The sequence below is a fragment of the Drosophila erecta genome, unplaced genomic scaffold, assembly GCF_003286155.1.
Source record: "Drosophila erecta strain 14021-0224.00,06,07 unplaced genomic scaffold, DereRS2 tig00000055-arrow-pilon, whole genome shotgun sequence".
Classification (NCBI taxonomy): domain Eukaryota; kingdom Metazoa; phylum Arthropoda; class Insecta; order Diptera; family Drosophilidae; genus Drosophila; species Drosophila erecta.
This window is the reverse complement of record NW_020825200.1, coordinates 20,518,446-20,542,383: the sequence shown is the minus strand read 5'-3', so window position 1 is coordinate 20,542,383 and position 23,938 is coordinate 20,518,446. Positions and strand designations below refer to the sequence as shown.

General features: G+C 40.2%; 2 protein-coding genes across 5 annotated transcripts in view; both read left to right on the top strand.

The window, feature by feature from the left end:
* The window catches only part of LOC6540965 (probable RNA methyltransferase bin3), a 28,695-nt gene extending 5,535 nt beyond the window's left edge, over window positions 1-23,160 (top strand). For 2 of the 4 annotated variants that reach the window (XM_001970732.3, XM_026979531.1), the window contains exons 2-7: window positions 16,332-17,381; window positions 18,028-19,303; window positions 20,029-20,227; window positions 20,288-21,384; window positions 21,510-21,656; window positions 21,724-23,160. In XM_001970732.3, the coding sequence (XP_001970768.1) occupies window positions 16,765-17,381; window positions 18,028-19,303; window positions 20,029-20,227; window positions 20,288-21,384; window positions 21,510-21,656; window positions 21,724-22,503 (4,116 nt within the window). In that variant the 5' untranslated portion in view covers window positions 16,332-16,764 and the 3' untranslated portion in view covers window positions 22,504-23,160. Of the gene's footprint in view, window positions 1-1,852; window positions 2,116-2,195; window positions 2,626-16,331; window positions 17,382-18,027; window positions 19,304-20,028; window positions 20,228-20,287; window positions 21,385-21,509; window positions 21,657-21,723 lie in introns of those variants that run through there. The other 2 variants (XM_026979530.1, XM_026979532.1) reach the window with 2 other exon arrangements.
* LOC6542185 (mitochondrial import receptor subunit TOM40 homolog 2) lies at window positions 7,495-8,842 on the top strand. Its single transcript, XM_001970733.3, has one exon. It carries the CDS (start codon window positions 7,655-7,657, stop codon window positions 8,675-8,677), a length of 1,023 nt encoding a protein of 340 aa, XP_001970769.1. The 5' UTR covers window positions 7,495-7,654; the 3' UTR covers window positions 8,678-8,842.
* Window positions 23,161-23,938: the final 778 nt, after the last annotated feature.

Below are 23,938 nucleotides of genomic sequence, written 5' to 3'. Positions count from 1 at the left end.
ACTTAAACTAAGAGTGATAAGTCATTGTCCTTTACAAACTTCTGATATAAGACAAACACACATCTTAATAAGTCGCTCTGACGAATAACCAAATTTTTTATATCAGTTTTGGTGATGAAGTTTAATTTGACCCTAAAGATTCAACCTTTTAGTCATAAAAGTTCCCGAGATCTCGATGATTATGGGCATGGCCCGAAATACTCGGGTAGTGACCTTGACTAAGATTTTATACATTTCATAAAGTCTAAAGACGTGTTATGGGATATTTTCTGTATGTATTATATGTATTATAGGATTTGTAATATCTTGAAAGGATATTACTTTGTATTTCTTGGGCCACACAAACGTTTACCCAGATTTAACTTCAGGTGGTTGGCACGTCGAAGAAATTTTCTGGTATTTATGTATTTTCGCCGATCTATGCAAGTACATATGTATATATGTATGTAACTGGATGAGAAAAGACCTCTGCGATAGGAGTATATGTACATATGTACATATATGCGTCTTGCTCTCTCTCATTGCTGACGAACGTAATTCGCCGATCTGAGTAGAAACAGAAAGCTATAAAAAACAACTGTTTCGTCTAGGCAATCCAACTCCCAAATCGACACGATTCCAAATACAAGTTTTGATTCCTATTTAGTGTAACTTTTAAACAAACCCCATAATATATTTGAATGCATACACTTTCCAGTTATTTCGCGTTGGCCACAATTTGTTTAATTTTTTTATGTATTGTACACAAAAACGAAAAGATGAAAACCGTCACTACTGCTGCACCGCTGCTTTTGGCACACAAATCTCAATTTAAAACAATTAAACGATGAAAAACATAAACAAAAAGAAAAATCAAAATAACTATATACATCTTCGGGCAACTAAGCTTTAAACTTGTGTAGGTAGAGGACATTGGTATACCCTTTATTAAATACATACAATATAAATATTAAACAGAAATAGTATTTCCAAAATAATTTTGGATGTTTACATTGTATATATTATTAAGTTATTTGGAAACAAAAATTTAATTTAAAAAAAGTTAAAAGAAAAATTTATAAATAAAAGAGTAAAAATTTAATATTCAGATTACTTAGTGCAAACGAACGAAAGGAAGTGGTATTCTTACTAAAAAATGTAACAGAATAGAATTAAAGTGATGCACTTCATTGCTAGTTGAATTGCACTTTTATCACAAATTTAGTTAAATTCTTCGCTTGAAGGGAATTCGAATACTCCTCTCCAACGGCGCAAAAACTAAAAACTGTAAACAAACGAAATGTGCTCTGCTCAGAGAGAAACAGGCGTAGAGCGATGGCGCAATACACACACACATACACAACACACTCAACCAGTTCTCTCACTGTTTGTACATCACATTCGGCTCAGAGAGCGCCAGAGACGAGCGAATGGTAAATGAACAAACCGACATGACCGACCACCACCACTCCGTCATCTCGCTGCACAGTGGGGTGTAAACTTGTTAACGATTGAAACACATTTTAAGTATGGAAACGGGCCATATTTAATTGGCTTTTTAGAAACACAGCATTCTCCTCTTAGAAATCGTCTCTTGTACTTTTTGCAACGCCATTTAAAAAATATCAATTATACATTTTCTATAATAAAAATAAGATTGATTTCTTTCTTTTCTTTAAAAACGAAAGGTCCTGTTTTCGAGCACGCTAGAAAGTTTTGAATTTTCAAATGTTTTTAAATGTTATGGTTCTTGAAATGTTCTTCACATATTTGAAAATATATGTAAATATGGTTAACAGCTTACCGTATGGGAGATGTCCCACTGTGCACCATCTGTTCCATTTCTATTTCACATTGTTCCATAGCAACCACAGCGCAACGCTTTGGCACTGAAACGTTTCATTTGCTGAACAAACCGCGATACATTCGGAGCTCAAGCAAGCGGGCGTTTCGTCGCGAGATAAAATAAATAACGAGATCGAGTACCAGCTGCACACAGTGGAAGTGAAAAAAGACCGACGGCAAAACCATAGAGCACACCCGATTAGTCGTGCGTAACCGATTGACTAAAGCCCGAGGCAGAGCCTATAGAAAAAATATACAGCTTTAAAGCGCTTAATTAGGTGTTCTAACGTTGTAAGTATTTTTTGAAAAGAAAACGAGATTATTCTCTCTTTTTCACCCCGTTGTATGTGTCAAATTGCAGTTCAGTGTTGGTATATATATACAACTACTACTATATACATATACGTGTGTACAAATGCTTTGTGTATGTGCGCGAGTTTAAATAGCGCACAACAACAACAACAGTTTAAGATATTTAGCAAGCCGTCTCTTCTTTTGATACGCTTTTGCAACGAAGACAACAACGACATCGGCGACATTTGCACGCAGAAGCGAACAGTGTGGCAAAATTGTTCAAAAGTGCAAACAATTAATGTGCCTGCCCAAGTTCGCACGTTCCGCGAAAGAGCGAACCACTGTGCGAGAAATAAAAATAAGTGGAACTGAAACGAGTGCCGAATGAACGAAGCAAGCAAGCAGCAAAATAAAAGAAAATCCTATAAATAACAGCAAGAAATATTTATCAATAGCGGAAAGAGGAGGAAAAATATTTAAAGCATTGAAATTAAAGGGATTAAAACGGTAGTGTACTAACTTTTGAGCAATTCCCGCTCTCCTCGGATATCTAAAGTGACATTTAATAAGTGATTACTTTAAAACGTGCCAGTCATCCGGCATTTGATAATGAAATTCTTGTGCTTACTGCCAAATAATACAGCTAGCCTTACTATTTGTGAGTTTTCAAAAGCACAGAAGACTCAGCAATTCGTGGATTTCGTTCTGACCCCAATGAGTTTGTAATGTGCCCAGTGTCTTGAGCTATACAAAATATTACCCACCCCCCATGCTAAAAGGCCCTCCCGCCAACGAATCGCTGCTTGGTATGTTTCAGTTTCATTAAAATGTCTGGCGGCAATTAAATTTGCATTAATTAGACAAGGGAAGCGCGTTTTACGTATTCCTGCTGGTCGTATCTGCAACAAACACGGAGAAGCAAATAGAGATGAATTTTCAGATAGAAAAAATAAGAAATTCACAATGTTACCTTAATTTGTCACAACAAATGACTCCCCACCATTTGTCCAGGGGCCTGATCTCAAGTAGAATTTTGTAAACTTCCAATATGAAAGGCACCGATTTACCACGTTTCCTTATGTTTCTAAATATTTACAAATTTGCGTGCTTGACTTTTTAGCCATTAGTCTAAGGTGAATGATTATATTTATTTTAAAGGAATATAATTTCACATACGTACTCGTATGTACATACATTTGTATGTATTTAGATGTTTCCGTGCGATTATCTACACAGAGCATTTGTTGGTTGATAAACCTTTAAGGTTTATTAAATGTAAATATGTTTTTCGTTGCTGTACTTTGTGCAGTTGTAATATTTAATTAACTGCAAAAGTTGAGTTTATTATGAAATCATTGTATGTACATATGTGCTTAATCTTTTTATGAATTCTTGCTCAATATATTTAAAGTTCAACTATACATAAATACAGTCTTTTGTTGTAATGCTTTATTTATGTACATATGTATGGTGCTAAACGCTTCTGAGTGGTGAAGTTAGGGGAGTTCGACTATTATACCACACTTCAAACGTTAAAAACAAAACCTTTAAAATTAAAAGGAAAAGTTAAAACAGCCGATGAAGTAAATCCACCCAAGCAATGCAGATCCCGAATAATTCGGCTCTTAGCTTTTAGAAATATGCCGTGACCGTGAGAGGGTGAATGAATAAAAAAATCGACAAGCTGCTTTGCATTGAAGGCAATAACGAGTTTTAAGCTCCTCCAGCTTTGAGCACGAAGGCTACTTATACATATGCCCACTTAAAGCTAAAATCAGAAACTCTTACTCGATTCGATGATACGAACAGTATTTCGTACTTTTATTTTCATGTGCGCCCCAAAAAAACAAAATATATGAGGAAAAAGGGCAAGGGTCTATTTGCGTAAAAGAAGTAACTGGAAGAACGGCAAGAAATACAATTGTCGAGCCGAGGGACAAAATATATAAATACATATATCGCAAGGAAGAACGCTATAGTCCAGTTCGTCGACTATCAGGTACCCGTTACCCAACTAGTGGCAGATAAATTTCAAGGGAAAATTGCAAGGGTTTTTAAATTAAAATTCATTTGCCATAATAAAAAAAAATTAATTGAAATCAATTTTAAAATTGTAGCCATGACAGCTATTTGCGGTTTAAAAGTGTAAGTGGGTAAAAATATTTTGGCATGTTGATAGGAGGCAAGAAATAATAGAAAAATAATACAATTAAAAAGTACAGTTTTTTGTAAATATAATTTTGCACCATATGCTATAGGATTCTGCAGTCGAAAGCATAACTAACCTTGCCGCGGAAAAATTTGAATGTCACAGTGTTCACGTCAAAAGGACATTTAATTTATGGGGGAATGTGGAGCGGCAGTAGTACCTTTCACAGTACTCCCTGTGCAACTCTTTTCAAGTGTTCGCTGCGTTCCGAAGATTGTCAGCTAAGCTAGGCATGCAAAAGTCAGTTACGGTTTTCATCTATCCAAATAAGCATCCGCACGTTGCACAATACCTCATCAAGTTTTCCGAGTTCCGTTTGGTCATGTAATGTGGGAATTTCAGCATCACTTTCACCTATAACCCTCAACACCTAGGAAAAGTATTAGATACACAAAACAGCCGGTCAGCGACATTTTCCGTAAGGAAAGCTGCGGGGTACTCTGTAGGTAAGGGTCTGTGGTATGATATGATTTTGTTTCTTCTTACTTCACTGCAATACTTGCCCTTTCGCGTTAGTTCTTTGATTTCCATCACAGCAACCGGTACACCAAACAAGCTAATCCAATTTATTTTCCGTGAGAACTGTGATGCCCTAGTTTGAAACGAAAAAAAGATTGATACCTGTTACCGTTTCTATTTTGGAGACTTTTATAAGACCATTAAATTAAAGGAGGTTTTAAATACAATTCTTATTTACCTAGCCAACGTATTACTACACGAGTGCCAGGTATAGAAATAGGTGAAAGGATTATACAGTGTGTTGCAAAAGGCGCAGTCAAATCGCTAGCCGATAGATTTTGGCATGTCTTTTTTAAACTTGATAATATATATGCAATATATGCATATCCTTGGTGCAGGCATATCTATTGCTTACAGCATATCTATTCGAAAAATTTTGCTTCAGACATAACAACAACCACGTCAGCATGAAAACTCATCCCAAGTTTCCGGGCGGGCTAATCTGAACATATATGTATATATATGAACATATGTATGTGCATATGTAAATTTGAGTATAATTTTTAGTATGACAGCGAATTTGAAACATTTTTCAGTACTCTTTTTTTCTTATGTGATATATGTACGCACGATGCTGATGAACCCTCCTACCCTTCCCGTGCACAATAAAATGTTAGTTTACTTATTTAATTTGGCTGTGCTGTATTCTGAGCTTTTCACTTAGGACAGCAGCCAACATTAAGGGCGTAATTGGTTTCGATTACAAAGTGAAAAAGATTTGTTTTCATTTATTTTCGAATAAAGTACCATTGATGTCCTACTTGTCTTTACAATTGTAATTGTGAGATCCAGTTGCTTTTACCCAAAGCGACACCAAGTAAAATCAAGGGAGAACGCTATAATCGAGTTCCCCGACTATCATATACCCGTTACTCAGCTAATAGTAGTGGGAACGAGAAATTTAAACATTTTTATGGCATATCGATAGAAATTGTGAATAATAAAATGTACAAAAATGTATCGAACGTGTGGGCTGGGTAGCTTTAGCCGATAGAAATTGATTGAACTAGAATGTGTTGCTTATTTATTCTTTTTGCAAACTTGTATTATGCTGCTTTTTTGCATATTCCATTAAAGAATTTACTATCAAAAAATTCCAAAGCCAGAGTACTAAGCCATGACTATAGTTTGACTTTAATTGCTTTTACGAAATTGTTTGGAAAAGCCGTAATTTATGTTCAAACTGTCTGGTATTGATATTTAAATTATTAATTAAAAGGCTGCAATATAATTGACAAAAAAGTCGATTCGGGTGAATTTCGTAATCTTTACCCACCCTTGATGCCATTGATAAAGTGCAGACTTCAATTAGAGATTTCTTGTAATTCGTCATGTAATTTCTCTCAGTTTGTGATTGAAGGAGTGTGTGTTTATTAGCTGTGGTAAAGGGCCCAGGACGCCGTTGGCTTCTGACACCAGCAGCAATGCGCGGCGTCTCCGAACGGAAAGCGGATGTCGTCGGAAATATTTTCTTGGCGAGTTTTTCACCCACACCCTGTCAGCTAACCAAGCAACGCCTCCCTCTGCACTCCCCTGCTAGTTGAAAATTGTAGCAAACTTGGTTGTATCTTCTAGTCAATGAGCTTTTTTATGCGTATGTATAAGCTGTTAAGGGCGCAGATGAAGTTTCTTTACTGTGGTGTTTGTAAAAAAATAAAGTTGTTCGACTTTTGCTTTACCGATTCTGAGCCAAAAGTGTATTAGCCTGTGGTATATGGCTGAGTTAGTAGATGTCTTGGGTGTGATAAGCACATATTACGTACTTATTTTGAGCGAATTTTGCTGTATCTCGAAGTTATTTTACGTATTCTGTATGTGTGCGATTAGGGGGAAACGCGGAGGCTTATCAATTTTGGAATTAGGCCTAGCATTTGCTGCCTAAATGATTTCAAATATTGTATTGACGAAATAAATGCCAAATAATTGCGTGCATATGTTTGACAAGTAAGGTGAGAGAAATTAATTGAATATGTGTTGTGAGTAGAGTGATTAAAGCGGTATATGACAGTTGTGCAGAAGGGAACTCTTATATGTTTTGGGAGGGGCTACTAAAGATCACAAAAGTATTGTTCGTAAACTTACGGTGTATGCCCGATGTTTTCGTGACGAGCCTAAAACGTTTGACAAAAAGCATACCTGTCTTTTTGATATGTACATATTTTAATTTTTAAAATTTAAATATGTCTAGTGTTCTACTTTGCTTACCGGTGTTTTTGTTATTTTTGAAATACGAAAGCTCGCATACGCACTATTCCCAAGCGTATCTTTTAGCATAGGCTTTATGCAAGTATTTATGACCTAAGAACCTTTTGCTTGTATTCGACGGCACTAACGTTTATAAAAATGAATCATAGCCCACATGAAAAATGTTATTATGTGCGTGATTAATGGATAACATTGGTTATCTTTAACGATTGTTTTCTCTAGATGTAGCATTTCTTGTGTTCAATTGTCCAACCTAAAGGAGATACTTACTTTGTTTGGATTTCTGCTGTGTCATTCTAAATGTCTACGATTTGCATAAAAAAATGGATCAATTAAGCCCAAACGCGTTTGGTTATAGACTACCGGAGTAACCAAGTTTTTTAAGCAAAAACCTTCGTTTTAAATCAAAGCAATCAGAACACAGTAGGTGGTACCATAAATACGAAAAATTGTATTCTATTTCATGCTCTTTGACAGCATATAGTTTTGTAATTATATTTATTTTGATGTTTGAGCATTCCCAACACACAACGCCGGAAAGGAAAACAATTTTGGTAGAAGTTAATAAATTTGTAATCACGGTAGATCCTAAACGGTTCAAGAATGGGCAACGTAATGGCGTCCACCGCAGACGTGGAGTCCTCTCGTGGGCGTGGACATGTCTCCTCAGGGCTACGCTTGCCGGAGACACCGGAGTATTCCGCCGGAATGCCTCCACAGATGGTGGAGGCTTTAAAGGCAGAAGCTGGAAAGCCTGAATTGGCGAATCCCGGAACAGTTGAGGAGCTGCACAGTCGCTGTCGTGACATCCAGGCCAACACCTTCGAGGGCGCCAAAATCATGTTGAACAAAGGTTTGAGTAACCACTTCCAAGTGACCCACACCATCAACATGAACTCGGCTGGTCCAAGTGGCTATCGTTTTGGAGCTACTTACGTGGGCACCAAGCAATACGGGCCAAATGAGGCCTTTCCGGTTCTTCTTGGTGAGATCGATCCGATGGGCAATCTTAATGCAAACGTTATCCATCAACTGACCTCTCGTCTGAGGTGCAAGTTTGCCTCCCAGTTCCAGGACTCGAAATTGGTGGCCACCCAGCTCACGGGAGACTATCGCGGCAGAGACTACACAGTGTCCCTGACAATGGGCAACCCGGGCATCCTAACGGGTTCCGGGGTAATTGTGTGCCAGTACTTGCAGTCTGTCACCAACAGACTGGCTCTGGGATCGGAGTTGGCCTACCAGTACGGTGCGAATGTGCCCGGACGCCAAGTGGCTGTTTTATCAGCGGTAGGACGCTATGCCGTCGGCGATTCCGTGTGGTCTTGCACTTTGGGACCCGCCGGCTTCCACCTTAGTTACTACCAGAAGGCCAGTGATCAGCTACAGATCGGAGTTGAGGTGGAAACGAATCTTCGCCAGCAAGAGTCGACGGCCACGGTGGCATACCAGGTTGATCTTCCCAAGGCAGACCTAGTCTTCCGCGGAAGTCTCGATTCCAATTGGCACATTTCCGGAGTCCTTGAGAAAAGACTGCAGCCGCTTCCGTTTTCGTTGGCTATCAGCGGTCGTATGAATCACCTAAAAAATAGCTTTCGGCTGGGATGTGGCCTCATGATTGGATGAATCAAATTTATTTTTATAGTAATCCAGCGGATGCATGAAAAGGCGTGCCAGGCGTGGATCTATAATTGTTTTATTTTTGTTTCAAATAGGAAATATAAGTATGACCTATTGACGTTAAATAGATCAAGATTGCTGTAAAGTTTAGAACAAATTTGAAAAAAAAATTATTATTTAACGTTTTGCAATTTAAAAGAAGTTTGGCCTTTCTTTGGTCTCTAAAAGTAGTTGATTTCAAAATTAAAGAAAGCAATGTAAATACCATTTAATATACAAATTCAGGAAGTACAAAAAAATGTCATAAGAAGAATATACAAAAATTAAAAGGGATATGAAGAAATGTTAAATGAATTATTGCATTTAAAAACTGTGGAAAAAACTCGAACCTTTAAACAAAAATTCAACGTCATTGAAATTTAAAAAGCTTGATCACACGCATAAGCAAATTGATAATCGTGCAATTCGTTTTTTCTACTGATGTTGTTATATAAAGCTTTTCTTTAAGCTGCTGCCACCCAAGGCTTTCTCTAAGATTTTATACATGCATTGTTGCATTACCTGAAAGCATCGAAGTCAATACAAAGTGGCGTGGCTGCCTAAATAAAAAGTTCTAAATGGCATGAGCATCAACAATTTTGACGAGTTGGTACAAACGTTTTCAAATTTAAGGCATTATGATTTATTTTTGTTCCATTTTTCAAATTAAAATTAAAAAAGTTAAATTGTTAATTGAAATAATACAATTATAATATTTAAAAGTCGCATCACAAAAAAAATTGATAGAAGTTGTCATAAAATATATATGTATTTAACAAAATGTAACAACATTATATTCCCTTCCACCTGTTACATACTTTTTATCTCATCTAGTATACCATCTTACTCTAAGAGTAAAGGGTATAACAAAAGCTGATGCTCAGAACCAGAAAACACGAAGTAATAAATTGAAAAGAGTCCAAGCCAACGGAGCGAACGATGTTGATAAAAAAGACAAAAGCAAAAACAAAGTAACACGGAAAATGGTTCTAGAGTTTGGCCTCTTTATTGGATTACTTCCCAACTTCCTCTTCTGCCTTTCATGCTCTCAGTTCGCTTCCCTCAGCCTGCAATGAGTTCATAGCAGATTTATGGGGTCTGAAGTTAATTGGCCAAATTGACTTGGCGGCGCAAATATGCATATACCCCAAAAAATATTTCAAAATATTCAATTCTGTATATCATTGACCCTAATCACATGATTATGAAATAAAAGCGTTTAGTAGAAGGGCAATGGGTCGATTGGACTAGAAGTCTTCCCTATTCCAAGCCCAGTATTTTCAAGAAAGTAAAACCAATATAAATTCAACTAATTATGGAACCTGGAATCCTGGTACCCTATTGGCAACGGTCTTAAAAATTGTGTTGATAGCTGGCATGTCAAATAATAACAACTAACAGACTATTCTTAATCTAGGATATTCATTTCCAATGTTACACAGCAATGCATTGGTAGTTCAAATAATTAAAACGTTGGGATAATTATTAAATGTATTTTTTCGATGTATACTCCCACAAAAGCCCGTTTTCACGAGCCATTCACTTATATTTTAGCGTAGTGCTCCCAAAAGCTTTTTGCCGACTTGGCGTCTCGTGATTGAGGTGCACAGAACGCGAAAACTCTCACCTCGTCTGTAGTTGTCTTTTGTCTTTTTAGTTTTTATCGAATTTCCCCAATTTTCCTTCATCTGTGGAAACCCTGTTTAATAGAGCGTGCACAACAATTCGCCCGCTCATGCGGTTCTGATTTTAGTGTTTAGTACTTGACTGTCGTTGCATCCGTTCCTCGATTTAGCATTCATGTCGTTTACCGCTTATATTAGTACCTGCGTTTTCAACGGTTTCAATTTGGTTTCCATTTGACCCCCAAAATTGAACCATGTCATTTCTGCCCTCGGCCAACTTCTCGCTCCGCAATGGCTTTGCTGAGCAATTTGCATGTGCACTATAAATTTTAACGAATTCATTTGTTTGTGAAACGTGTTCAGACGGACTGCAAAAAAGGGATGTGGTGGGCGGCTTGGGGAGGCTATATTACCAGGAGTAATGTTGTGAAAAGCGGGGAAATTCAGCATTTGCGGCCAACAATTGTACTTGCCGTTGTTGACACAATTGAGCGTTGTATTTATTACGTTTTTTTTTCACCCTCACACTATTCGCATTCCGAAATGTCTTGTTTTGTTTATACGTCGCCTTTTTCTTATTCACATTATTTATGTGCGCAATATATTGACATGTTAGCGCTTAGTAGTTGTGTTTAAGCAGCGGAAAAACTATCAACATTTTCAACAAATTGTTTAACGCATTTAAAGAATAGGAATCCATTTTGATTGATATTTTAATTCTTTTTTTTTATGAATTATATAATATTTTATAATATTTTTTCAGTATTCATATACTCTTAAATTTTATGATAGTTTCAAGGTTTTTCAATGAAACATTTTTTTGTACTTGTTTGGCTTGCGGCACAATGCTGCCATTATAAGCACCTTAAAATGTAGTAAAGCAGAAATCAAGCAGCTGGGAAATCAAATGGGAAAGGGCATTCGTTTGCTCTTCAGCATACTATAGAAAGTGAGCTTTGGTCCAGAACTAAAAAGGCTGAACTGGTTTCTCATTTTTAATTGGCATTAAGTTTGAATTATAAAGGCTTATTATATTAAAAAATTCAAAATTATATTAAACTAAATTGAAGGAAAAACGGTGAGTAACCGCGTCTTGATTAAAGTCTATAAAAACTGTCTTATTATGGGGTATCCCTACTATTAATACTACAAGTTGTAGTTTCTAGTTATAAAATTAAAGATACATGACCTTCTTATTATTAATTCCAAAAAAACAGTCACACAAACGTGCGTCACCCACAAATCTCCCAAAGGAGGCAGAAAATCATATCATTTTTGTCCTTTCGAGAAGTCAAAATGCTGAAAATCACAAAAGGTGAATAACCAGAACCAAGAACTCTTTTACAACTAAAAAGACTAAAACACAACCACACTTGGACCAACCAGCGAGCATTGAAAAGTTGACTAGTCAACATCGGATTTCTATGCATTGAAGAGAAGATAGTACGTGGCATGTTTGCCCGTTGTTGCCCTCGAAATGCAACAAAAATAAATCAAACAAAAAACTGAAAAGAAGCAGTGGCTACAAACAGGCAATAGGGCAGACAGCAAAAACCATAAAGAGAAACACGAACTATACCACGTAACGAATAATTCGAATTAAGAAAGTTGATTTCAATTACTTTTAATTGCAAAACCCTGGAAAAAACATCGTGCTTTAGGTTTCTAAAGTGGGTTTTAAATGAAAAGAAGTTTAAATGGAATGCTAACTTTTGTTAGCTACAGAAACTTAAAGAACCATACGGATTTATGTGACATAAGTCGACTAAAATCGTTCCTAATATTGTTGAATATACTATGTTTATACTTAATATTTGTTAAAAGTAATCTGTTTCTCCTCCTCTTTTGAATACGCAGAAACACCAACTGAAATTACTTGTATATCTCTACCTCGGTAACGAAATGTCTTAAAATATTTATTCGGTCTAGCGGATGGAAAATGTAAAAAGATGAACAAGAAAGGGTTTTCTATAGTAGAAATAATTAAGCGTACTATCAGCGGTTACTAGCCATAGAACAGATGAAGTCCCTTTGCTTCTTGCATATATCCATCTCACTCAGTTTAGATGAGTCCGGGTATCCGATAGTCGAGGCACTCGAGCGTTGTCTCTTGTGAAAACCCGTTCCTCGAGCTTTATGCTCATTTTCACTAATTTGTCATTGTAATTTAATTCACCGCATCTTCGGTTTTTTTCTACAGTCTTGCGCATGAGTCAGGGTTCAGTGAGGCGCACATAATCAGTCAATGGCCTTGCAAAATTATGCAGCCCTTTGCCCGACCACACCCTCCGCATCAGACCGCCCTCTGTTTTGGCATTTTCATTGCATTTCATTTCGGTTTATTGCTGTGACAAGCAAGATTCACTTTTTCCTATTTGAGTAGCTTCCTCCTATGGATTTTTACATAATTGATTATCTGGCCTTTTGACTAGGCTTCAATTTCTGCAGTCTCAACACTTGATTGCCATGGATTTACCTGGTTTAAGCGCTTTCTTTATTTCGGTTTTTACTTTTGGAGGTCTTACCACTAACTACATTTGGCAATGACTGTAATTTTACTTGCACGTCAAACTCTGGAAAACTTACGCCAAAGCCTACACAAAAAGGGTACAAAAAGAATAGTGAAAAAGGCAGAAATATCGAAGTTGAGTGAAAGTAGAAATGCGAAGTAGAGGCAGAATACTTTTTACCTTAACTCAACGGAGAACAACTGACAAAACTGACAAAGTGCAGTCGGAAAAATAGTTTCGAAAAAACTGCCCTAGACCTGCAACTTTAGCTGCATCTTGTATTGCTCCCTTATTTTATTATTACTTTCTCAGTCCGATCCAAATGAAATTAATTATATCTTCTGTGCCCGTTTCCAAAAACGTGTCAATTAAAATTGGAGAAAATACAGTTTCTGCAACGCGAAGCAAAAATGCCCCGTACAGTCACGGAAAAGGTTATCAGGACACATCAGGGCTGTATTTTGCGGAATTGCACACTCACCCAGTCACACACCCGGTGTATTAATGCACCTGTGCCGTACTGTCAGCCTTTGACGGCTCTGCGGATGAAGCATCTGTTGGGGACAATTGTGTTGGATATGGGTGATGGGCAAGAAAGTCGGTGGGAAACGTCGCTGGGAGGGAAGGATAAGTAGTTCTTGGTGCCGACATGTTGACAGCCGAGCTAGAGTGTTTGGGAAAAAGACACCAGGACATTTCAGTGAATTGGCATTTCAAAAAAATACGGGAAAAAAACGTCGGAAAGCGGAGACGGCTTTCAACAATTTCGCGCAATCGAACTGAAATTATATATTTTTAGCTTAAAGATGTAAGATTTAAAGAAGTAACAACCTTAATATACCTTAATATACAATTCCATGATAATCCCTTTGATGGCACGACATTTTTTTGACATATTTTTCTGGTTTCTAAACAGGTGTTAAACTGTGCTTAATAATGACTATGCTTACCGATGCTTGGAGACATATGTTTATATGTTGCTTCTTAAACAAATTTGAATGGGTGTTAGTCATTGACGAGGTTAAGTAAAGCTTATGTCGAAACAGCTTTAACCGAATAATGAGGGTACTTAGTCAAGGTTTATTCGTTTTGTCTTCTGTTTATATTTCTAAAAAATGTTCTCAAAATCTCTCAGTGTACTAGCGCTCTAATAACTTTTAATTTGTTGTCCCACAGGACTTGATGTGCCATTCGAAACACCTGTTCCGCTTAGAAAATTCGGCTATCCCCGCTTTCCTTGTGGCCAACTTCACTTGCTGGACATTTTCCTCGCAATCTTTAATACCTGACGGGCGAATGTTGCGAGTTAGCTTTAAAAGAAGCCTTGGCAAATAAACTAATTTTGTTTACACGCAAATCACATTTCTAAACAACTAAAAGCAGTCGCAAGAACAACTTTCCTACACTAAATTGTTTACAAAATTAAGAAAATTGACAATTTCCGGCGACCAGGACGAGAAGACGCTTACCAAAATAATAAAAATTGAATCTTAATGGCTCCGCTTTGTAGACTCATGCCATTGTTTTGACTTTGCGATTTCCCACTCCACTGTTCAGTGTCCCAGTTTTCGACTTGCCCCACTATGGGGCTTGCGCAAAGGGAGGGAATAACCTTTGGCACGGCAACAACGCGCCGCATATTTAAATTTTAATTAAAATTTCTTCTGGGCTTGCCGCACCGCCCACTTCGTCCTTTCGGGTTCTTCACCGTTCGGAGAGAGGCGTGTTACGTTCCCATTTCGCATTCGCGCGCCTAAAAATATGCAAACAAAAATGGCTTTGAGCGAGCTTAGTTATACGGAAATGGATCGTAAGGTAGAGACGGCTTACCTCATCCAGGATTTCTGATAACCTCTTTGTCAAGGTTTATAGTTTAGGATAGCTTAAACCTCTTATTTATACAATTTTTAAATGGGATTTGCTTTTCTTATCAATGTTTAGCTTGTCAAATGAACAATTTATGTAACCGCCGATGGGTAAACCTCGATTGCATTTTTATACTCGTTACTTGTAGAGTAATTGGGTATTAGTATACACTATTGATTTGTTGAAAAGCATGTAACAGCAGAAGGAATCGTTTCCGACCATATAGTATATATATTCTTGATCAGGATCAATAGCAGAGTCAATCTGACCATGTCCGTCCGTATGAACATCGAAATCGCATTAACTATAAAAGCTATAAAGTTAAAAGTAAGCATGCAGACTCCAGAGCCATAGACGCAGCACAAGTTTGTTGACCCATGCTGCCACGCCCACAAACCGCCTAAAAGTGCCGCGCCCACACTTTTGGAAAATGTTTTCATATTTTTTCACTTTTGTATTTGTCTTGTAAGTTATTTGTTAATTCCAAAAATTTGTTTTGCCACGTCCACAAACCGACCAAAACTGCCACGCCCATAGTTTTGAAAAATGTACGGAACTTTTTTGCTTTTACTATTAGTCTTGTACATTTATATCGATTTGCCAAACAACTTTCCAATCATGTTTAATGAGTTTAGTTTAATACCAGTTTAGCAGAACATTAAAGGATTTTTTTAATCTTTGTATATATTTTTCCCTTATATTATATTTATTTTTCCTCTAATCTTAGAAATTAACTTTGTTTCTTTCCGGAATCAGTGGTGTCCTGTACCCACTAAAATATATTTTTTTTATTGTATTTCATTTTTAAGTATACCTATTAATAATTTCAAAAAATTTCGTTGGACAAAATCAGACACTGATATTTTAATAACCAGCCTAAAAGTTGTGAATTTGCACAAAAATGTAAAGAACTAACGAAACTTTCTTTTTTTTCTATCTCTACGGTACATTTTACAAAAAAAAAGGGAAATAAAAAGTCGCTCAAAAAAATATTATGTATATACCTTATCGGAATCGCTTCCTCTTACCTGTTACATATTTTTGAACGAATCTAATATACCCTTTTACTCTACGAGTAAGGGGTATCATAAAGTTATATCTTTTTGCATTCGATTCGTCTCTTCTGCAACTTCATTTTTCTCGTTCGTCTCCGAAATGTTTTTGTTTTTTGGTAATCTTTTCGAGGGGTCCTTGTGTCTACACAGGTTGTTAGTTGCAATCCACAAAACCGCCAAAACGAACGAGATAACTGGTGCAGGGAGGAGCCCCGGAGAAGCCTCTCAGTTCCAGCCACAAGCCATGCAAATAGGCTAGACACGACCACAAGGGGACGAGGTTGGAATCGGGGTATGAAGCATCGTCTGCACTCAATTTTTCAAAGCTCGTCTTTGTCGTTAGTTGGTTGGCTGGGTTTCGGGCTGTTTTGACTGCTTTGGTGCTGGTTATTCAGCTTCAGCTCCCATCCTGTTTTGGTCTTTGCAAATAACGAATGCAAAATGCTGCTCAAGTGTTGAAAAATCAGCAGAGCTTCTTGCGGATCCCAGTAATCCCATTCGGTTCATTCAAATGCAGTGGAATTCCATAATTAATTTTCCCCTTTTTATCTTTTGACTCTTGCAGGATACACCTCAACGAAGTGGATAACGAAAAGAGTCAGGTGGAATACCATTGGGAAAAACATATTCACCAAAATGGTTAATTTCGATAAAATATTTAACAGTGAAAGTGAAAACGGTTGAAGTTTCAAAGTAAAAGGAAATAACTCTTACGCCAAAGAATGCAATATTAAATGCATCATTAGGTTAAGCTATCAGGCATTTTACATTGACTGACATTCGAGCGTATTAAAACAAAAACTTATGAGGGAGCAAGGCTCTCCGAGTATGGTTGAATTAAATATCAAAAAGTGAAAATACAAATATTTAAAAAGTGTTATCAGAGTGGTGATTGAGAAGTGCAGTCGTATAAAACTTAATCAAAAGCACGGGCTAGTTGCTCAATAGTATACTTTTAAAGCAAGGGTTGTTCTATGGGGTGCATCCACTAGAGAAATATGGAAAAGCGGCTTAGCGACAGTCCCGGAGATTGTCGCGTAACGAGATCCACCATGACGCCCACTCTGCGCCTGGATCACACTTCCAGGCAAGAGCCTCTTCCGCAGCAGCCGGATAACGGCCCAGCTGGAGCGCCTGGAAAGTCAAAGTCCCCCACTCCATTGCCCGGTAAATCACAGGCCGCACAGCACCACCAGTTCCGGGCTCCCCAGCAGCAGCAGGGCCCCAAAAATCGGAACAAGGCCTGGAGCAAGAGGCAACACAAGGCAGGCGGGAAGCACAACCCCAGCGCCTGCGTCGGCGCAAGCAGTGCCCAGACCCAGTCTACAAGCTCCTCGGCCGTAGCCGCGACCCTCCTTCCCACGGCGGCGGCAGCCCACAAGGCGGATCTCGAGAACATCCAGAATATCCAAAACAAAAATTTGACTGCCGGCGGTGGAGTCAACCATCATGGGAACGCCGGAACAGCGCATCACGGCGGTGGCGGTGGTGCCGGCGCCCATCACGCCGCAGCGGGTGGGCACCATCACCATCACAACACGAGGCTTGCGCAAAACGCTGCCGCTAGTGGGGCGAGCGGAGGAGGAGCCATGCAACTCCATAAGAAACTGTTGAGGTGGGTGGTTCTAAATATGTATTTTCAAGTTATTTCGTTACCAAATCTTTTCCTACTCTATAAAGTACATATATTCTCGATCAGAATCAATAGCCCAGTCGATCTAGCCATGTCCGTCTGTCCGTATGAAAGCCGCGATCTCAGGAATTATAGAAGCAAGAAAGTTGGAATTAGGCATGCAGATTTCAGAGACATAGCACAAGTTGGTTTCCTAATGTTGCCACGCCCACACATTTGCAAAATGTTTTGATTATTTCTTCACTTATTATTTGTCTTGTCAATTTCTGTCCGTCGGTGTGCCAAAAATTCTTTTCCCCGCCCGCAAACTGCGGAAAACTGCCAAGCACACTTTTAAAAATGTGTGTTTTTTTAATTTTGTTATTTGTTTTGCGAATTTCTATCGATGTGCCAAAAAAAAAAAAATAAATTTCTCGTTCGCACTCCCACTAGCTGAGTAACGGGTATCTGATAGTCGAGGAACTAGACTAGTGTTCTCTATTGTTTTAAATAATAGGGAAATATTTGGCGTTTCTGTGATATTTGTTGTTGGAGAAAAATGAGATCATAACAGTTTTGAGTTAAGGTTAAGATTTAAGTGAAGTTTGCGTGGGTAATTAATTTAAGTTCTGCGTATTCTCTTTTCCAGGGGTCACCATCACCACGTGCTGTGCGCCGGAAACAATGCTAACCACACGTGCTGCCTGGTCACGGGATGCAATGGCAGCTCTACCGGCGGAGCGGGCGTGGCAGGAAGCGGTGGCGCTGTCGCTGCAGCGGGGGGAGCGTCGTGCAAGGAAGCGCAGAGCTGCAAGGACACCAGCTCGCTGAGCGGCAACAGCAGCATCGCAGGCAGCGCGGGAGCGGGCAACGCAGTGCACTATTGCTGCGGCCGCTCCAAGTTCTTTTTGCCGGAAAAGCGGCTACGCAAGGAGGTGATTGTGCCGCCCACCAAGTTCCTGCTGGGCGGCAACATCTCCGATCCACTTAACCTTAATTCACTGCAGAACGAGAACACCTCGAATGCCTCCTCCAGCAACAACACGCCGGCGACCACGCCCCGCCAGTCGCCCATCACTACGCCTCCAAAGGTGGAGGTGATCATACCGCCCAACATCCACGATCCGCTGCACCTTCTGGATCCCGTTGATTCAATGGAGTACGAGAAGCAGCTGACGTCACCGATGAAACGTGGAGTGGGAGGCGGTGGGATGCTTCACCACCGGCAGCACCACCATCGCACGCGAAAGAACCGAAAGCGACGGCGCTTTGACTCCAACAACACCTCGCATGCCGGCGATGAAGCAGTAGTCGGAAGCGAGCTGACCGACGAACCGCCGCTGCCCACAGCCACCTCTTCGCTGGCGGCGTCGCCGGTGGCAGCGCCCGTTAACGTAGGCGGCAGCTTGCTGCTGAGCGAATCCATTGCTCCGGCCCCGGGCGAAACGGCGGAAACGGGCCATCAGCAGGCGCATGTGCACTCTCCGCAATCGGCATCGACGACAACGACCGCTGAGATGCCGACGCCGACGCCGACGGAGGCAGCGGCGGCGACTGCGGCCGAGGAGCACAAGGAACAGGCAGCGCCAGCGCCGACTGCAACGTCATCGCCACAGCGGCAGCAACATGTGGCCGCTACAGCCGAGGAACCTCCCACTCCGGCCTCTTCCAGTGCCGCTGAGCCGCCGGCAGAGGAGCTGCTCCTTAGCTGTTCGGCCACGTCGGCCTCACTGGCGGTGGCTTCGACGCTGGCAGAGCGAAGGGCCAGCCGAGACCTGCGTCTGGACTTGTCAAGCACGTGCTACGGCGTCGGCGGCACGGGTCTGAGCTTCGGCGGCAGCAACGCGGCCAGCGTGGCTATCAGCTCCGGGGGTGGTGGGAGGAAGAGGAAAATTAGCGAGAGCAGCACTTCGCAAAAGAGCAAGGTGAGTAGAGTTCGGGTGGAATGTGGTGGGAATGAAACTCGTTCCATGTGGGCAGAAAACCGAGAAAGAGCATGCGAGAGAGAGAGGAAGGAATAGCCAGTGGCTGAGGGAGAGAACCATTGAGAGCGAGGACCCGTTGTTGTTGCGGCTTGGCAGCAAGTCACTCGCTGCTTTTGTTTTGATTTATTTTGGCAGCTTTTACGTTTCCCAATTTTGGTGTTTTGGCTTTGCCAATTTGCTTTTGTGCTTAGACCGGATAAGTTAAGTTATAGCTTTATGTATCTATGCATATGGGAAAAACAATAACATATAATAAAATTGATGTATATTGTTAGAATTATTTTACACTAGTTTATTAACGTAACGGTTTTGAAGTCGATATACATTGTATGTAGATTGCATTCGAGTACTGCCTTCAATCCGTAGGCGTTTTACACTTTATTTAATGGTCCTAGGAAATGACTTAAATGTTTAATTACGTTATGACCAGCAACGAGTATAAATAATGTACATATGCATACTGAGTACAAAATGTTATAAGGAAATGTCAAATAGAATGGAGTACGTACTTATTTTTTAATAATTCCAGTTAGAACCCTGCTGCGATTTCTAAAAAGAAACCACAGAGCAGCAACAACCCCAGCTCAATTTAATATTAATGACACTACTTCTCGCACAACAAACAGCACTGAAACCAGTTTAATTGATTTTGTTTCTCTGCACAGAAATTTCATCGTCACGATGCCATGGACAAGATTGTCAGTCCAGTGGTTCCGCAGCCAGGTGCCTGGAAGCGACCACCACGCATCCTTCAGCCCAGCGGGGCCAGGAAGCCCAACTCCCGCCGATCTACGTCCGTCAGTGAATCGGAGCTGCTCAGTCCCGTGGAAGAGCAGCCGCCCAAGCAGCTGCCCCTCATCGATGGTAAGAGCTCTGTTCCACAATCTAATGATCCAGATGTAAGGTCAATTTTCTGTTCTGCAGTGGAGATACCCCGTGATGATACGCCCGACTTGCCGGATCATGGGCTAGGCAGTCCGCTGAGCACTACTTCGGCGGCCACCTCGCACACGGCCGGCGAGCAGGATTCTCTGGCCGGTGTGGACGTCAGCATGGGGGATGCTTCGGGGTCCGGCGGTATGGGCAAGGCACCGCTGACCAGTAGTCTGACGCTGGAACCGACTATGATTCCCCCCATGAAAATGCTGCCAAAGTTTCGGGCCGATGGATTAAAGTACCGGTACGGAAACTTCGACCGCTACGTGGACTTTCGGCAGATGAACGAGTTTCGAGACGTGCGCTTGCAGGTGTTCCAGCGCCACGTGGAACTGTTTGAGAACAAGGACATTCTAGACATTGGCTGCAATGTTGGCCACATGACCATTACGGTGGCCAGACATCTGGCACCAAAAACAATTGTCGGTATTGACATTGATCGAGAGCTTGTTGCCCGAGCCAGAAGAAATCTGTCGATCTTTGTGCGAATTCCCACGGAGGAAAAGCTGTTAGATGTCAAAGTAGAGCCAACGATTGAGGCAAAAGCGGAGTTAAGTCCGCCAGGAAAAACGGAAATCTCGGCGAAGGCTGAGGCATCGGGAGCAGCTCACAAGAAAACGAGACGCGGCAAGAGACGACGCAAGGTGCACGAGGGAATACATCATCATCATCACCACCATCATCATGATTTGGAACAGCTGCAACAGCAACATAAGTTGAACTTGTTGCTTGTTAAGCCGCACGAATTCTTTCCCATTTCTTTCCCTCTGACTTACGGAGGTATTCCCAATGTTCTATCATCGAGCAAATCGCCCAACATGCTCGGGAACAAGAATCCGTTTCCGGCAAACGTCTTCTTCAGACACACCAACTATGTTCTCAAGGACGAGTCATTGATGGCCAGCGACTCCCAGCAATACGATCTCATACTGTGTCTCTCGGTTACTAAGTGGATCCATCTCAACTTTGGAGACAACGGCTTGAAGATGGCGTTTAAGCGAATGTTTAACCAGCTGCGACCCGGGGGAAAACTTATACTTGAAGCCCAAAACTGGGCCAGCTACAAGAAGAAAAAGAACCTAACGGTTAGTTATCATTGATAAATACAATTTTTTTGATAAGAAAAGAATAAGAACATATAAATGGATTTTATAACGCTACAGCTTCGCGTATATATCACTTAATATCTGTTAATTGTCTTTCATTACAGCCGGAAATTTATAACAACTACAAGCAGATCGAGTTTTTTCCGAACAAGTTTCATGAATACTTGCTTAGTTCGGAGGTTGGATTCAGCCACAGCTATACGCTTGGCGTGCCTCGTCACATGAACAAGGGCTTCTGCCGACCCATACAGGTGATTAATATATTTATTTTAATACACAATATTCAAGAGCTAACTGTTGTTTCGTTTTCCCTATCAGCTGTATGCAAAAGGAGACTATACCCCGAATCATGTCCGTTGGAGCGATGCCTACTATCCTCAGACGCCATATGAAGCATATCGGGGCATTTACGCCACCCTGCCCGTTCATCGGATGGGCGGCGGTGGGAGCAGCGCAGGCGGAAGCAATAGTGGGCACGCTCAAATGCTGCACCTTAGCAGCTCCAGTCGGTCGCAGAACTATGATACGCCGCACTACGCAGGCAGCGCATCGGGCTCGGCCAGTTGCAGACAGACTCCAATGTACCAGCCCACCTACAACCCATTGGAAACGGACTCATACCAGCCCAGCTACGACATGGAATATCTCAACCACATGTACGTGTTCGCTTCGCCGCTTTATCAGACCGTCTGGTCGCCTCCAGCTTCGCTGCGCAAGAGCAGCTCGCACACTCCGGTATTTGGAAGCGTGCGCGATGCAGAGCTGGACGGTGATGGCAGTGGTGGTGGGGGCAGTGGTGGTGGAAGCTACCACCGCCACGTCTATCCGCCAAACGACGACACTTGCTCGCCCAACGCAAACGCTTGTAATGCGTTTAACTCGATTCGGGATGCGGACACAGACGATTCTAACCAGCTGCCAGGGGGAAGTCGACGGCATGTGTATGCAACCAACTGCGGAGAGAGCTCCTCATCGCCGCAGGTAAATCACCACGAGGCGGTCGGCGAATTTGTGGACGCTCTTATGGACGATGAACAGAAGTCTTCAACAGGCGGAGGAACTGGTGGCGCAGCTTATTGTGATCTGTCGGATGCCTAGAATATGGATCTTTTAGGCAGGGAAAATGTGTCAAAAAGAAAAAGAACAAAAAAAAAGAAAAAGCTTAAGAAAACCCCAAAAAGTTTTCGTACAGAAAAAATGTAATGCAACCGTAAACCGAGACGCTTATGATTTTCTATGGTATAATGTGCGTATATATTTTTATATATCGTAGTTTAATGAATGAATATATACACAAATATATACAGATCTATATATACAATTGGAACAGAGATGCATGTGTTTAGATTTATTGCATTCTTTAATGTTACGGCTTACCATTTTGCTAAAACGCTTTATAGTGAGAACTTAATTTGATCCTGTTGGCAGTTGAATTGTAATCCTAGTTTTAAATCCCCAATAAGCAATACAAAAATAAACACGCTCTCACGTTTACAAAATACATATACTGGCACACCCACCAACACTCACATATACGACAAGCTGTAGCTTTAACTAATATACTAAATTGTGCTAAAAATTGTTTAGGAAACCTAAAGAATCCCATGAAATTCAACTATTTTTGATTAACATTTTGGCAAAGCAAAACCTTAAAAAGCTGGAAGGAGTGTGAACAAAAACATGAAATAAGCAAACACAATGGCAACATAAGGAAAAAACAATACATTATTATACATACTTGTAGGCAAGTGAGAGTATGCTTAAAATTATTTACAGCTAAGCAAGTGTAGCATAAATATCAAGTATGATCAATAGAAAAAATCCACATTTCGCTAACTCTTTTTCCACCTTGTGAGAGGTTCGCGGAATTTATGAGTTTTATCTCTGGTATGTTTTTGAAACATTTTAATGGAATATTTTACTTTTTTCTGAGAAAATGAAAACTAATGTAGTCGAAAGAATTTAAATAATATATCTAAATATAGAAATAAAACCATATTATATTACAACTTTTGGGAAACATTTTTTTATTTCTGTGAAGTTTGATTGTTCGATCTGCCCTGGCTTATGCCTTATTCAACAATCATCTCAATATGGATAATTCTGGCGCTTTGAGTCGGTGTTGCCCAAATATGTTTGGCACATCGATAGAAATGGCCAAGACAAATTATAAAATCGAAACATTTTTTAAAAGTGTGGTGGATTGACAGTTTTGGGCGGTATGTGGGCTTGGCAAACTTCTAAAACAAACTCGCGCTGAGTCTCCAGAATCTAAATTTTTAATCTTAACCTTCTAGTTTTATACAGTGAGTCAAAAAAATATTTCTAGCAGAGAGGGTTAAAGGAAAAATTTTCAATATTATAGAAATGGCTTTCAGTTCCACACATATTTAGTAAAGTATATGACGAAAAGGAGCAGATAGAAAGCATAGAATGCTACATTCAAATTACATATATAAATAAATCGACTTTATGATCACAAAAATGCACATATGATATATGATATATGTATACATGATATATGTGATATTTT

What these genes read in the sequence shown, in the direction of transcription:
- LOC6542185 (XM_001970733.3), top strand. Translation starts at nt 7,655, where the DNA reads ATGGGCAACGTAATGGCGTCCACCGCAGACGTGGAGTCCTCTCGTGGG.